The following is a 14,227-nucleotide window of genomic DNA, read 5'->3' as shown; positions in this document are numbered from 1 at the left end:
ACTGTACTAGTCGTTTCCAACACGTGCTTCACGTGCTTGTTAGCGTTTGGGCCCCACCATTCACATTTGATCTTCATCACGAAGCAACGAAAGGTCTAGAAAAAATTAGGAAGGGAAACGGAACAAGCAAACCTCTTCGTCAAAGGTCCAACCTTTGAGCTCCGGAAGCTGGCAATGGCGGTGAAGATGGACACTTTCTTTGTTTCCCATGGGTCTCCGTTGCTCTCCATCGACGACAGCATCCCAGCAAGGGGCTTCTTCAAGCTGTGGAAATCCCAAGTCTTGCGGGAAATCCCCAAGACTATTCTCGTCGTCTCTGCCCACTGGGAGACCTATGCTCCCACTGTCAATGTCATCTCTGGTCTCAATGATACCATTTATGATTTCCATGGCTTCCCCAAGCCTATGTACCAGGTCCTTCTTCTTCTCTTTATCTCTTTGTTTGTTTATGGTTTGAGATTTTGATTTGTTAGGGTTTATCCTTTTTCCTCTTTTTTATTTTTCTGTTGTTTTTTTTTCAAGATTGAATTTCTTTCAATTTTTGTATCTCTTTTTCTGATGAATTATGTGATTTGTGGTAGAATTTTCTGTTAGTCTCTTTTCAATTCATTCTCTTCCTGTGAAAATTCTACAAGTGCTGTTGAATCAAGCTGTTTCTTTTCTCTCTAAATATAACTTTTGAAATCCTTTATTTGGTGATATTGGTTGATTTGTATTTTGAATTAAATTTACAAATTTTGAATATCATAAACTATATTTGAATCGAAATTTTGGTTACATTATACTTATCATGCCTTTGCATCTATCTAATTGTTAGAAATGCTGAAAATTGCGATGTTGTCAAGATTCTATATGAACTTGAATGTTGACAAACTACATCTAGCACTGCAAATTGTGATATGAAAAAGTTTGATCATTTCTGTTATTTGGGAGTGTGAAGCGCTTTAAATTCTGCTGAATCATTTGAATACTGTATAGCTTAAGTATCCCGCACCAGGTGCGCCAAAAGTTGCCCGGAGAGTGAAGGAGCTGCTTCAAGGTGCAGGGTTTGGTCCTGTGGAGGAAGAAAAGGCCCGAGGACTCGATCATGGCTCGTGGGTTCCCCTTATGTTTATGTATCCTGAGGCTAATATTCCAGTTTGCCAACTCTCTATCCAAACAATGGAGGATGGCACATACCATTACAACATGGGGAAGGCCTTAGCTCCTCTGAGGGATGAAGGTGTCCTTATTGTTGGATCAGGGAGTGCCACCCATAACTTGAGAGCCACCGGCCCTGATGATGCACCTATTGTAAGCTGGGCATTGGAGTTTGATGCTTGGCTCACAAACTCCCTCATGAATGGAAGGTATTTTTTATTCTCTTTTGTTCATTTGTTCATCATTTTGGTTTTTCTCACTTGTTCGTTATTTATTCCATTGTTTGATTCACGAAATACTTCTTGTGGTGGATTCTTCGTAAAATTACTATCCTTATTCACTAGTTCTTCATTCCATTGCTTGATTTGTGAGATATCTTTGGTGGTGAATTCTTCTTAAATCTATTGCCTTCACTCCTTTGTCATTTCATTCCATTGTTTGATTAATAAGATATCTCGGGCAGTGAATTCTTCTTTGAACTATAGCCTTTACTCACTCATTCTTCGTTCCATTGTTTGATCTGTGTGCAATTTCACCAACAAATTCTTGAAATTATTGTCTCTACTCATTTGTTCTTCATCCCATTGTTCGGTTCATGTGACATCCACGACGGTGAGTTAAAACTATCATCTTTTCTCACTTGTTTTTCATTCCATCATTCGATTCATGAGATATGTCTGATGGTGAATTCTTCATTAGAACTACTTCTGCTCAGAAAAAACAAAAAAATAAAAGTACCTTGAATGTCTTACTGATTCCGCTGTCGATTATAGACCTAGCAAATCAAAGCTAAGTTTTTCGATTACATTTGTGGCAGCCATGAAGATGTGAACAATTACGAGGATAAGGCACCCCATGCAAAAATGGCGCATCCATCGCCCGATCATTTCTACCCATTGCATGTAGCTCTGGGGGCCGCAGGCGAACAGGCCAAAGCCGAGTTGATCCATGCTAGCTTTACTGAGAGCAGCCTCTCCTATTCCTCTTACAGGTTTTACAACATCTAATTGATGAACTTGCAATTCCTTGTTGTACCTACCTACTACAATTTGGTATTGTTTGTGTTGTCTTAGTAAATTCCTCTTTGATAAAACTCATTCCTGTGGACCTGTTGTATTATTTGTTTGTTATGTATATGAATTTATCGATAACTTCATTTATACTGTGTATATATACATGTATACCGAAGATCTTAATTTAGTATTCATTTTACTTCTGAACTTAAAGGAATGTATAGGGGATTTTATAAAGAACTCTGATTGTTTTTTTTTATTATTATTTTATTATTAGTTTGTGAATTTCTTTTAAAAATATCAATTTCAATTATTATTATTCTTCCCTCTTCTAAACAAAAACAATTCATTATTATTCTTGATTATATTAAAAGTTTTTTTTAGTGTTGTTGTTGATGTTACAATCTGTTTAATTTATTTAATTAATTTATTATTTTTATGTTAAAATGGTCAATGAAACTTTTGGGCATAATAAATTTCTTTCATAATTTTTTATTTTTATATTATAAAATGAGATCCACAATCAACCCATTTAAATTTTTATTTATTAAATTATCACGTATACTATAATTATTTAATAAAATTTTAAATATTATTAATAAAATAATTAAATAATATATTTTTTAAATTATAATACAAAATAAATAATTAAAATAATTAAAATATATCAAAAAAATAATTATTAAATTATTTTGGAAAAAATAATTTATTTGTGACGATACAAATAAAAATTAAAAATTAAACAAATTAAATTAAAAAATATTTAAAAATATGGGTCCCATCACTTTTTAATTTAAAAAAATAAAAAAATAATGAGACTCACAGATTGACTGTTTATGGCCACCAAACACTTAATGGGCATTAAACTCTCTTTATGGAGAATTTAATATTCCATGGTTTATTGTACCCTTATTAAACTCCCGCAAAAGATGCTCAAATATCAATTCTAATATCAATTTATAGTTGTATATATTTTGGCAACCATAACTATGAAAGTATTAGTTTTTTTTCACATAAAACTATAATTGAGAAGGAGAAGACTTTCAAAGCTGGTCTCAATATTTATTTTTTATTTTTTAAAATCCATAAACAAAATGAACATCATTAAAAAAATAATAATAATAAAGACTTAACTCCAAACTCTCACACAAATTTCTCTCATTTTCCTATTAAATTAAATTTATTTTTGTTAAAAAAATATATATTAATGACGTCATGAATGACCTAATTGTCAATGCGGACTTAACTCCAAACTCTCACACAAATTTCTCTCATTTTCCTATTAAATTAAATTTATTTTTGTTAAAAAAAATATATATTAATGACGTCATGAATGACCTAATTGTCAATGCGCCAGGTCAGCATAAGTGCCAACCACTCCCACCAAATTAATCTCATTGTCAATAAATATATACACAAATATTTATATTCAACGAAAGACCGAGAAACAACGAAAAGCGCAACCCTCGTCGTCAAAGATCCAAACTTTGAGCTCCGGAAGCTGGCAATGGCGGCAAAGATGGACTCTTTTCTTTGTTTCTCATGGCTCTCCGATGCTCTCCATCGACGAGAGCGTCCCAGCAAGAGGCTTCTTCAAGCTGTGGAAATCTCAAGTCTTGCAAACCATCCCCAGAGCCATTCTCGTCATCTCTGGCCATTGGGACACCTCTGCTCCCACTGTCAATGTCATCTCTGGTCCCAATGATACCATTTATGATTTCTATGGCTTCCCCAAATCTATGTACAAGGTCCTTCTTCTTCTTCTTCTTCTCTTTCTATCTATTTTGTTTGTTTTAGGTTTGAGGATTTGATTGATTAGGGTTTCTCTTGTTCCTCTGTTTTCTTTTTTCTGTTGATTTTGATGGTGTTTCTCTATCATTGATTCATGCTATTGATTTTATGAGCTGGATTCTTATGTTATTCTTTGATTACCCGGATGAATTGCATTCAATATTCTTTTGTATTTACATGAATTATGTGATTTGTGATGAATCTGTTAGTCTCTTTTGCAATTCATTGTCTTCCTATGAAAATGAAACCTCAAACTGTTTTTCTCTCTAAATATAACTTCTGATAACTTGTAGTTGGTGATGATTTGGTGATATTGGTTGGACTTTCACCATTTGGCATTTGATAACAAACTCATTGCATATGATTTTTACTTTAAATTTCATTCACTAATTGAACATCATATCATGCCTTTTGCCTCTTTCTTATTATCAAAATGCCCCAAAATTGGCATGCAGGTAAGAATCTATATCAACTTGAATTTTGACAAACTGCATTTAGCACTGTGAATTTTGATATGTGGAAGTTTGATTATTTCTGTCTTTTTGGTTGAATCATTTGAATGATGTACAGCTTAAGTATCCCGCGCCAGGTGCGCCAGAACTTGCCGGAAGTGAAGGAGCTACTGCAGGGTGCAGGAGTTTTGGTCCTGTGAAGGAAGACAAGGCCCAGGGACTCGACCACGCAGGCATGGGTTCCCCTCATGCTTATGTATCCTGAGGCTAACATTCCAGTTTGCCAACTCTCTGTCCAAACAAAGAAGGATGGTACATACCATTACAACATGGGGAAGGCCTTAGCTCCTCTAAGGGATGAAGGTGTCCTTGTTCTTGGATCAGGGAGTGCCACTCATAACTTGAGAACCATGGGACCTGGTGGTTCACCCATTGCAAGCTGGGCATTGGAGTTTGATACTTGGCTCACAGAATCCCTCATTAATGGAAGGTATTTTCTCACTTGTTCTTTGTTCCTCATTCTTCATTGCATTGTTTGATGTGTGAGATATCTTTGGTGGTGAATTCTTCTTAAAACTATTGCCTTTACTCAATTTTCCTTCATTTCATTCCATCATTCCATTCATGACATATGTTTGACAGTGAATTCTTCTTTAAACTATTGCCTTGTTCTTCATTACATTATTTGATCCATGTGATATTTTTCACAGCAAGTTCTTGAAGCTATATATTGTCTCTACTCAGTCGTCATCCCTCGCATGGGTCGATTCATGAGATATCTATGATGATGAGCTCTTAAAACTACCATCTTTTCTCACTTATCCTTCACTCCATAGTTTGATTGATGGGATAACTATGGTGGTGAATTTTTTCTGAGAACAACTTCTGATTGGAAGAACATAAAAATAAACATACCTTGAATATCTTACTAATTCTACCAACAATTATAGAACTCACCGGCAAGTCCAAGCTAACTCTTTCGAATACATCTGTTGCAGGCATGAAGATGTGAACCACTACGAGGATAAGGCACCTCATGGAAGAATGGGCGCATCCTTGGCCGGATCATTTCTACCCATTACATGCGGCTCGCCCGGGGGCTGCGGCGAACAGGCCAAAGCGAGTTGATCCATAATACCTGGACTAACAGCAGCATGTCCTATTCCTCTTACAGGTTTACAACCCCAAATTGATGAACTTGGAATTCCCTGTTGTACCCTCCTTATGTAATTGAGTATTGTTTGTGTGATATCGAAATAAGTTCCCCTACAATAAAATTCAGTGATGTGGACCTCTTGATGTAATTCTTCATCTGTTTAATCTGTATTGATGAAATATGTATACAGAAGATCTTACTTCAGGATACATCTTACTTTCCGACCTAAAAGTAAAACTTTGCAAAGTCTTCTATGGTGCATAAAGCTTTACTGATACAGGTCTGCAGCAAACTAAGCTAAACATTTGTATGCCCATGATTGTAAAATGAGAAAAGTACAGGGATTATGGGTGCGTTATTTGTCGAGTTTACTGATATATCTAATAGTTAGACCAGCAGCGGTGGATGCTGAATCTGTTTCCAATTTTCTCTTGAATAATGCAGACAATGCATTGTCTATTTCGGTGAATACTTTGTCCTTTTGAGCATTCCCATCAACCTGGGCAGAGAGAAGATAATGATTAAATGTTCCTCTGAATAATCATAGCATTAGATTTGTTATAACGAAAATTGGGTCATGGTTTGCGAAAATGGTAAAATTGGAAAATCAAGATTGGCAACAATTTACAGTTATTAACAAAATATAAAAACATATTCAAGGTTTCAGTGGAATCTACAATTAATTTTCAAACTATAGTATTTATATATATTCATGCATTCAGTGCAAAAATACATTTTTGTAATTTGGCATTCCATTCCAATAATAGTACTGATCTGTTAGAATCAATATAAATGCATACCTTGAACATGAGGTCCTTGTATAGAAAGTACAGCTTCTACATTTTGGTGATGAGTCTGTAATCGTAATTTTACCTTGAAAAGTTAAGGAAAAAAATTTATCTTTTGTCAGACTTAGCTTCAACAAAAACCTAAATCTAACAGCAGTAATCTATTTTTTACAAAAAGGGAATAAGAATGGAAGTAGTTTCAACATAAACCAGTACCCTCTCCTCAGTATCATCAAAGCGCAGAGTAAGCCTTGCAGCAATTTCTTCATTTTCAGGTGGAGAATACTTAAGATGGTATATTTTTCCAGTAACAGGATCAAGCCTTCTGCCAACAACTCTCTCAACTAGGGTTTCTTCATTGACCTACAAGAATGTCATGATTATACTTTCTTCATCAACTTAGAATTGCAAGTCTGAACACAATAATCAGAATCAACGAGCACTTGATATGCCCATGCTCTATCGATAGTCAATACAACTAATATAACAAAGTGAAAACATCTGAGATATTCTCATCATTCCAGATGATATTTCGAGCCTTTTCAGATACATCATTTCATATCAGCACTGTCAACTAGAAACCCTATAGCAAGATATAGCACGATAACTAATCATATTTGACACATTTAGTGAGAAAGAGCAGTCAACTATCATATCTGACACTTGAAAGTTAAAAACAACATGAGTCATTGGTAAATTCTGTGACTAAGAAAAAGCTTACATCAAGGAGAGATGAAAAATATCTGGGCGGATACCTAGGTCGCTAAGAGCTTTAGCTTGAGACGCGCGCTCCTTGGGTGTCCATCTAAAAGCCAACCATTTTGCTGAGCATCGGGTTGCAGAAGCGCCCTTCACCATCTGACAACCAGATTCACAGAACTTCCAACAGAAGTCAGCAACAGTCATGATGAAAAAACGAACAAGGTTGAAATGTCAAGCACAACATACCAAGACAACAATTTCATCAGGGGCTAACATTCCCCTTCTCCATGTGTTCTTTTAGCTCGTTTTTCCATTCTCAGTCCCAGCAGAAACTTCAGCCCTCAACAAATCTCCAGCAGAAATATGCACAAACCCATACTGCATACAAGAACATCAATTCATCCAATCCATTTTCTATTCTCAGCAATTCAAGAAACTCAAATTCATAGAGCAAAAACCACAAATCACATAACTACAATAATCAAAACTACAACAAGAGAAATAATGAGAAGAATCACATACCTAAAATATACCTAAAACAATAAAGACTATATAATAGTCACAAGTAAAAATCTCATTTTGTTTTCAGCATTGCATAAATAATCCCTTTTGCATATGCACTGTTTCTGTTTCTAAGTATCTAACAGTAAATACAAGATTGAATCTTTGATGAAACAAAGCTGTAAAATTCACCTTATTCTTGATAAATTCACATTGTGTTCCCTTCCCAGATGCAGGAGCCCCTGAAATCATAACCTTCAGAGGTTCTACCTTCTGGGATGCCTGAACCTAAAGCTCCACAAAAGTACAAAACCAACAATTTCAACACACATAAGAACAATTTGCGAAAACTCAAAAACCCTAGAAAACTCCATAGCATTCCAATCAAACAATTTAAACCCCAAAATCCAATACTATAGAACCCAAAAGTCACGAAAACACTCACCGTAATCACTGGAACATCAACCAACCGTCTAGTGCGCAATCCCTTCAAGGGACGGTGACGGCGGCCGGGAATCGATGCGAAGGCACGATTTGGGAGACTTGGAGGAAGGAGAAGAGTGGGCAGCGAAGCCACGGTTGGTATGAGAGGGAAGAGGAGAGCGATGGCGAAGCCTCGAGGGCCAGAGCAACCAAGCAAGCCATGCTCTAGTGCGCCCTCTCCGCCTTCTCCTTGCTCCGGGGGCTTCGAAAGCTAAGGCCTTGGGATCGAAGTCCACCCTGAATCCATCGACGAGGCTGAGGTTGGTAAGGATACCGGTAGTCACTGCTATCTTTTATATATATTAATATATACAAGTGAGTAATAAATTCATTTATATTCAAATAAAACAAATAGTTTAGTTTTTAGAGACAAAAATTTAATGATAAAATAAATTTATTTTTATCAAAATAAAATAAAATAAAATAAATTTATTAACTTGAAGAAACAAACCTTCACAAGCCCTAAAAACCTTTGTGGTTCTCATTAGGCATTAATTTTTAGAACATAGGGTTGGAATAAAAATAATTATATTTTTAATTTTCATATATTAAAATTTTGTTATAATAGATGCTGGTTGTTGTATATATATATATATATATATATATATATTATAGTGTGTTTGTTGTGTGTGTGTGTGTGTATATATAGTATGTTTGTTAGTGAGTGAATAATAAATTTATTTATGTCCTTGCTCAAGAGAAAATAACGATATAATAAAATTTATTAACTTGGAGAAACGTAACCTTCACAAACCCGAAAACCAGTGGTTCTTGGCTACGAGCGTTAATCTGGAACACCAGTTGGATCAAAAATAATCGCATTTTTATATTCAAAATATATTTATTTGACTTTGATTGGCCAATTAAATCAGTCGATCCGTGTTTTCTAGATATTTGCTTATCCATAGTGGTAAAGTCTAAGCTTACAATAAAAGAGTCTCACACTTCTTACAATCTTCATTCTTACTGATGTGTCACTAATCTTGAATATGATGAATGTTTTAGTTCCCAGATTATGGTTCCGGTGTCACCACAGGGCAAATGATTCATCCCAAGCTACGGGTCCTACATATTCTTGGTGTCCTCTGAGTGTTAGTCTTTTCTTTATCTTTTTAATTGCCATTACCACCTTGGCCTTGTGATTGTGATAGAATAATGAACATAATTACACATTTGTCTTATTTATCCTTTTTTGTAACTCTTTATTTTTTTTAATAAAGTTGTGATTTATTCAATTTTTATTTAAAAAATTATTAATAGTTTATATTTTATAGTAATTAACATAACGAGAATAGGTCACGTGCATAATTTGAATGATGGAAGGTTGTTCCTCATCTCTCTAAAGTTTGATATATACACAAGGATCATTATTTATTTTTATATTAATGACATTGTATTTTCCTTTTCATTGTTGCCATTTGATGCTTGTGCTGTATATATATATATATATATATATATATATATATATATATATATTAGATGATTTAGTATAATTTGTAAATGTTAAAATTATTTGATGATAGGCATTTTGGAGGCTGAACACTTTTTTATTAAAAAAATTATGCCATATTTGATGGAACGATAATATTATTTGATGCATGTGATATTATTTTATTTTAAAATCTAATTTATGCGTTAATATTTCTTATTATTTTATCATAAAATAATAATGATGATAAAAATAAATACTGACAGCAAATCATGGTTTTGAAGAGAAGATATGAAAAACAGATGGTAATTAAAACTAAAAAAAAGCAATTAAATGTTAAATCATAAACATTTAATAAATAAACTTTATAAATATAAAGTCTTTTAAATTTAATACTTTCAATTCAAATATTAAATATATTTACAAAATGTATATACCACAAATAGGTGTATCCTTGTTTGGTAGGAGAAGTGTAATAAACAACAAAATCAATGAAACTAAAGTTGGATAAAACATTGATGTGCCGGAATAGTTTAGCAAAAGATGCAATACAAGTTTAGTCAATCAACTTTTTATGTAAAATATCTACAATAAATTGCATATGTATATATATATATATATATATATATATATATATAAATGATTAATACAAAATTATTACTTAGTTAGGTAATGCTTAATGATCAATTTCTTTTTATTTATTAATGCATTTGATATTTATTAGAAGTATAATATTGTTTATTTGTTTTATGGTTGTTGGTTTATGCTATCGTTAATAGTATAGATAAACTTTTTAATAACTCTTTTTATTTTTCACAAATCAATGTATAGGGAGAGAATCAACATTTGATGAGATACCATATAAATTTTAATTTGTCTTTTATAGTTTTGTCCAATTTTACTAATAAAAACATTAATAAAATGCCACAAGAATCAAATTCACAAGGCATTTTGAGAATAGATTGGGGTTAAAGAAGATGAAAAAAAAGACAGTATAATGACAAGGAAAATATGAGACATTTGAAGCCATTGGCTAATCTCCATCACAAACCATCAACAAACTAATGGCCTCTTAATCCATGGATTATAAACTAATGGCTCGTTCAAATAACCATCAACATGTGCAGCTTTCTTGTTTTTGGTGAATTTATGGGCTGGTTCCTCTGTAGTAGAAGATGAAGCTATCATTCATGAGTAAATTGAGTAGAGTGAGAATGAAAAAATAAAGAAAAAAGAAGAAGAGTGAGGAAGTATGGAAAATTATTATTTTGATTAATTCCATTCTCACTTACTACGATCTTGGTTTTCTCCTTATAGTAGAGAGTTTGAAGCTTACGAAATTTTCCACTTAGTAAATTCTTCTTATCATTGCTGGTGGTTTTACCTTAATTATTTGGGGTTTTTCCATGTATTCTTTAATGGCCTTTGTTTTTGGTATTTTGGTTCGTACTTTGTTGTCTTGCTATTAGGTCCACAAAATTAGTATGTGGAGCTGAATCTTGGTGTAATATGTTTTCTTTATCATTAATATTGACTAGTGGAATATAAAGCAGGCCGGTTGGATCATTATTAACAGAAGGTGATTTCTAATAAGCGATGGCTAGTCATAGTTGAAAAATTGGGTGGGTAATTTATAAGCTTGTATGGAAGGAGAGGAAATTTGAAGTGAAATGATCTGAGATGAAGCAACTGCTTGTGAAAATTCATTGTGAAGATCAAAGATGACAGGTAGACGGATAGATGAGGAGCAGATTCTTCGGTCTTCCCTCTCTGCAGTGGAAATCTATCAAGCGTAGCGGAGAAAGAAACGGCGAAGGAGATATGGATCCGCCTCTCTAAGTTATGCGAGGCGAGATTGCTCACGGCAAAATTTCCCATAGATAAGTTTCATACTGCGTATGGGAATCGCCGGTGGTGGGCGCATAGACACACTCTATTTTCCCGACATCATTGGGACCTCTGATAAGGGTCTAGTGGGCGTGCGAAAAGTCTGCTCAAAGTCTCTCTAGTATTAAAGTATATGGTCAATCGTCGTCAATTTATAACAATGTCCCATAAGACAGGTCTAGTGTTTGAAATATATTCACAGTACATTACTGGAGGGAGGAAGGGAAATTAAGCTATGAGAACAAGGAAGACAAGCTAGTAAGTTCTCGTGGCGGAGGTTGTGATGTGAGAGGAAGACCAGCCAGGCGTGAATCTGAAATTACAGATTCATTGGTAGATCAGTCGGGAGTAAAGAAGACTTTCAAGTGCTATCATTGTGGCGAAGATGTGAGAGAGGATATTTGGTCTAAACAAAAGGTTGTCCTCAATGGAATGTTACAGCATGAGGCCGATGGGCTTCCATGGTGTGTGACAATGACTTCAGCCGGAGTAAAGATTTCGCGATGTATGACTTCTTGATTCACAGCCCGGCACACTGACCTCCAGAAGAATGGTTCCATCACTATGAACAGCAACTATCTTTGAAGTTGTCCTATTGTAACAGTCGGGCTTGAAAATGTTTAGATTTGGCAATCAATGAGATATACCGAGTTTGGGACCGTCCAGTCGTGGAGGCCTTAAAGAAAATTGTTTGCTCTGTGGATAACTTGATGATCTTGGTTGTAAAATTGAAGTTCGAACAAGATCATGAGTAGTCCGACATGACAAGCGAGAGGAAGATAAATTTGCAAATCTATACATCTTTGAAGGAGAAAACTTTCTTGAGGCTTATTTATACAAGTGGTCAAGTGAAAGATCTGTGATGACATGACAAAACTGGGCATCGAGCAGGGATAGTTCTGGAGAGGGGTCATAAGATCTCACAAAGTGTAACACACACTGTGAACATTGCATTGTGAGCAGGCATCAAGGTTGACATCTAATTCTAAGCGGGGCAATTCTAGAATTGGTTCTACGATGTGTAGCAAGCACGATTACCATCCTTGACGTTACTATATATGTTTATTGATGACTATTTGAGGAGATGTTTGGTGCCTGAGAGGAAGGTGATGTGTTTGATGTTAAATTTTAGCTTGCAGATGAACTTGAATCTAAAATGGTCGAGTGTGGACTAATAATGGAGAAGAATACAGTGATGATTGCCAGGGAAGAAGGCGTAAAGACTTGGGTTCCACCTCTGACATACACCTCCTCAGTGAAATGGTGGCGGATGGTAGGACTTTGTTGGAAAAACATAGGCCGCTGATGGGAGGCTGAGGCGGGCCGAGTTAGGCGGAAGCATCCGGCCTGCTTTGTATGTGGTGAATGGGGCTGGTGAAACCTGCTGATTGAGTTAGAAAACGATAGAGATGTGGGTAGTAAGCGATTGATTGTCAAACCATATATTTGGAAGTCGCCATGTGCTCCCCGTGCAAAACTACAGCTTAGGATCCCGATCATATTTCTTAGGATATACTAATGATGTTAAGAATTTACCACGTAGGATCTGTGCTTGCCAAGGTTATGTCAGTAGGATAATATCTTGAAGAGATAAAGAACAAGGAAACAAGTAGATGGTGAAAGCACTTCAGCGAGACTACGGCGGTCCGGTAGAAAAGAAAGTGAAGCGCATACTTTAGAGCTGAGGCTGCAGGCACTGAATCTAGAGTTCCAAGTTCAGCGGTCAAGCTCGTACAAGAAAGGCACCAGAGTTAGATTCTGACTATATTATGGAGGTGGCAATGCAATACTGTCATTTACAACTGGGGATGGAGGCCATCAACTCTTCACGAAGCACTGAACAATTCAGTGCATCTCATTGGATATAGCGCTTAATCGGAAGAAAAAGTGGAAATACTTCCATAAGGCCAGGTTGACAGACTGGTGCTCACTATCACAAGGCGGCTTCCATTGTCATAAATGGGTCTAGGGATCAGGCACATTGGTGATTGAGCCCCAGATCATTATCGTGCTAGATTGGTGGTGAGGATATGTTCAAAAAGTGGTGACTTCAATGAAATATTTACTACCTGTGGGTTGATACAGCCAATAGTCAAGTAGTCCTGGCGATGTGGCGCTGCATTCGACTTGCATCTTGAGCAGTTAGATGTCAAAACTGCATTTCTTCATGGAGATCTTGAGAGAAGAGATTTACATGCTCAACGAGGAAAGAGTTTTGAGAGAAAGGGAGTGAGAACTTGGTTTGCAGGTTGAAACAAATCTACATGCTTACGGTCTAAAGAAAAGCAGGTAGCCGGATAGGCTGAAATACAAGAGATTTGATTCTTTGCTATCCTTGAGCCACATGAGACATAGTAGATTTCAATACAGACCCTATGTGCATATGTCAAGAGGGTAAAGAAGAAGATTTTGTCTTCTTAGTTTGCTGTATGTGTGACGACATATGTTGATGTGGCAAATTTGTAAACGCCGATCAGTATCAAGGGTTGAGCACAATTGGCTAGGGGAGTTTGAAATGAGAGGACTTGGGACCGGCAAACAAGATTCTAGGGATTGCGGAATTCACCGAGACAGAAAATAATATAGGAAGATTTGGCTTTCTCGGAAGACTTCTTTGAAGAAGATCTTGCGACAGTTCCAATGCAAGACTGACAATTTTACCCACTGCCGTGTTCAGTTCATCCTCCAAATATGTCCTAGCAGTGAAAAAAGAGGATGGGAATATATCAGAATCTTATGCATCAGTGGTGGGAAGCCTAATATTCGCCATGATCTGTACAAGACCAGACGAGCGCACATGTAGTGGGAGAGTGGTAGTGCATGGGGTCAGTCCCAAAAGCGTTGGTGACAAGAGGATTCTCATATATATAAAGGGAACCTCAAAT

At 35.6% G+C, this 14,227-nt stretch overlaps 1 protein-coding gene and 2 pseudogenes across 1 annotated transcript; 2 read left to right on the top strand and 1 right to left on the bottom strand.

The window, feature by feature from the left end:
• The first annotated feature begins 103 nt into the window (after positions 1 to 103).
• On the top strand, positions 104 to 2,300 carry LOC120257218 (4,5-DOPA dioxygenase extradiol-like). Its single transcript, XM_039264782.1, has 3 exons — positions 104 to 414; positions 979 to 1,349; positions 1,958 to 2,300. The coding sequence occupies exons 1-3, from the start codon at positions 175 to 177 to the stop codon at positions 2,145 to 2,147; spliced, it is 801 nt and encodes a 266-aa protein (XP_039120716.1). The 5' UTR covers positions 104 to 174; the 3' UTR covers positions 2,148 to 2,300.
• Positions 2,301 to 2,924: 624 nt separating this feature from the next.
• Positions 2,925 to 5,804, top strand: LOC120257221 (annotated as a pseudogene).
• Positions 5,805 to 5,907: 103 nt separating this feature from the next.
• Positions 5,908 to 8,188, bottom strand: LOC120257220 (annotated as a pseudogene).
• Between the last annotated feature and the right edge of the window lie 6,039 nt (positions 8,189 to 14,227).

Source organism: Dioscorea cayenensis, unplaced genomic scaffold (genome assembly GCF_009730915.1).
Source record: "Dioscorea cayenensis subsp. rotundata cultivar TDr96_F1 unplaced genomic scaffold, TDr96_F1_v2_PseudoChromosome.rev07_lg8_w22 25.fasta BLBR01001953.1, whole genome shotgun sequence".
NCBI classification, from domain to species: Eukaryota; Viridiplantae; Streptophyta; class Magnoliopsida; order Dioscoreales; family Dioscoreaceae; genus Dioscorea; species Dioscorea cayenensis.
The sequence above is the reverse complement of the archived record's forward strand: the minus strand, read 5'-3'. Positions and strand labels throughout refer to the sequence as shown.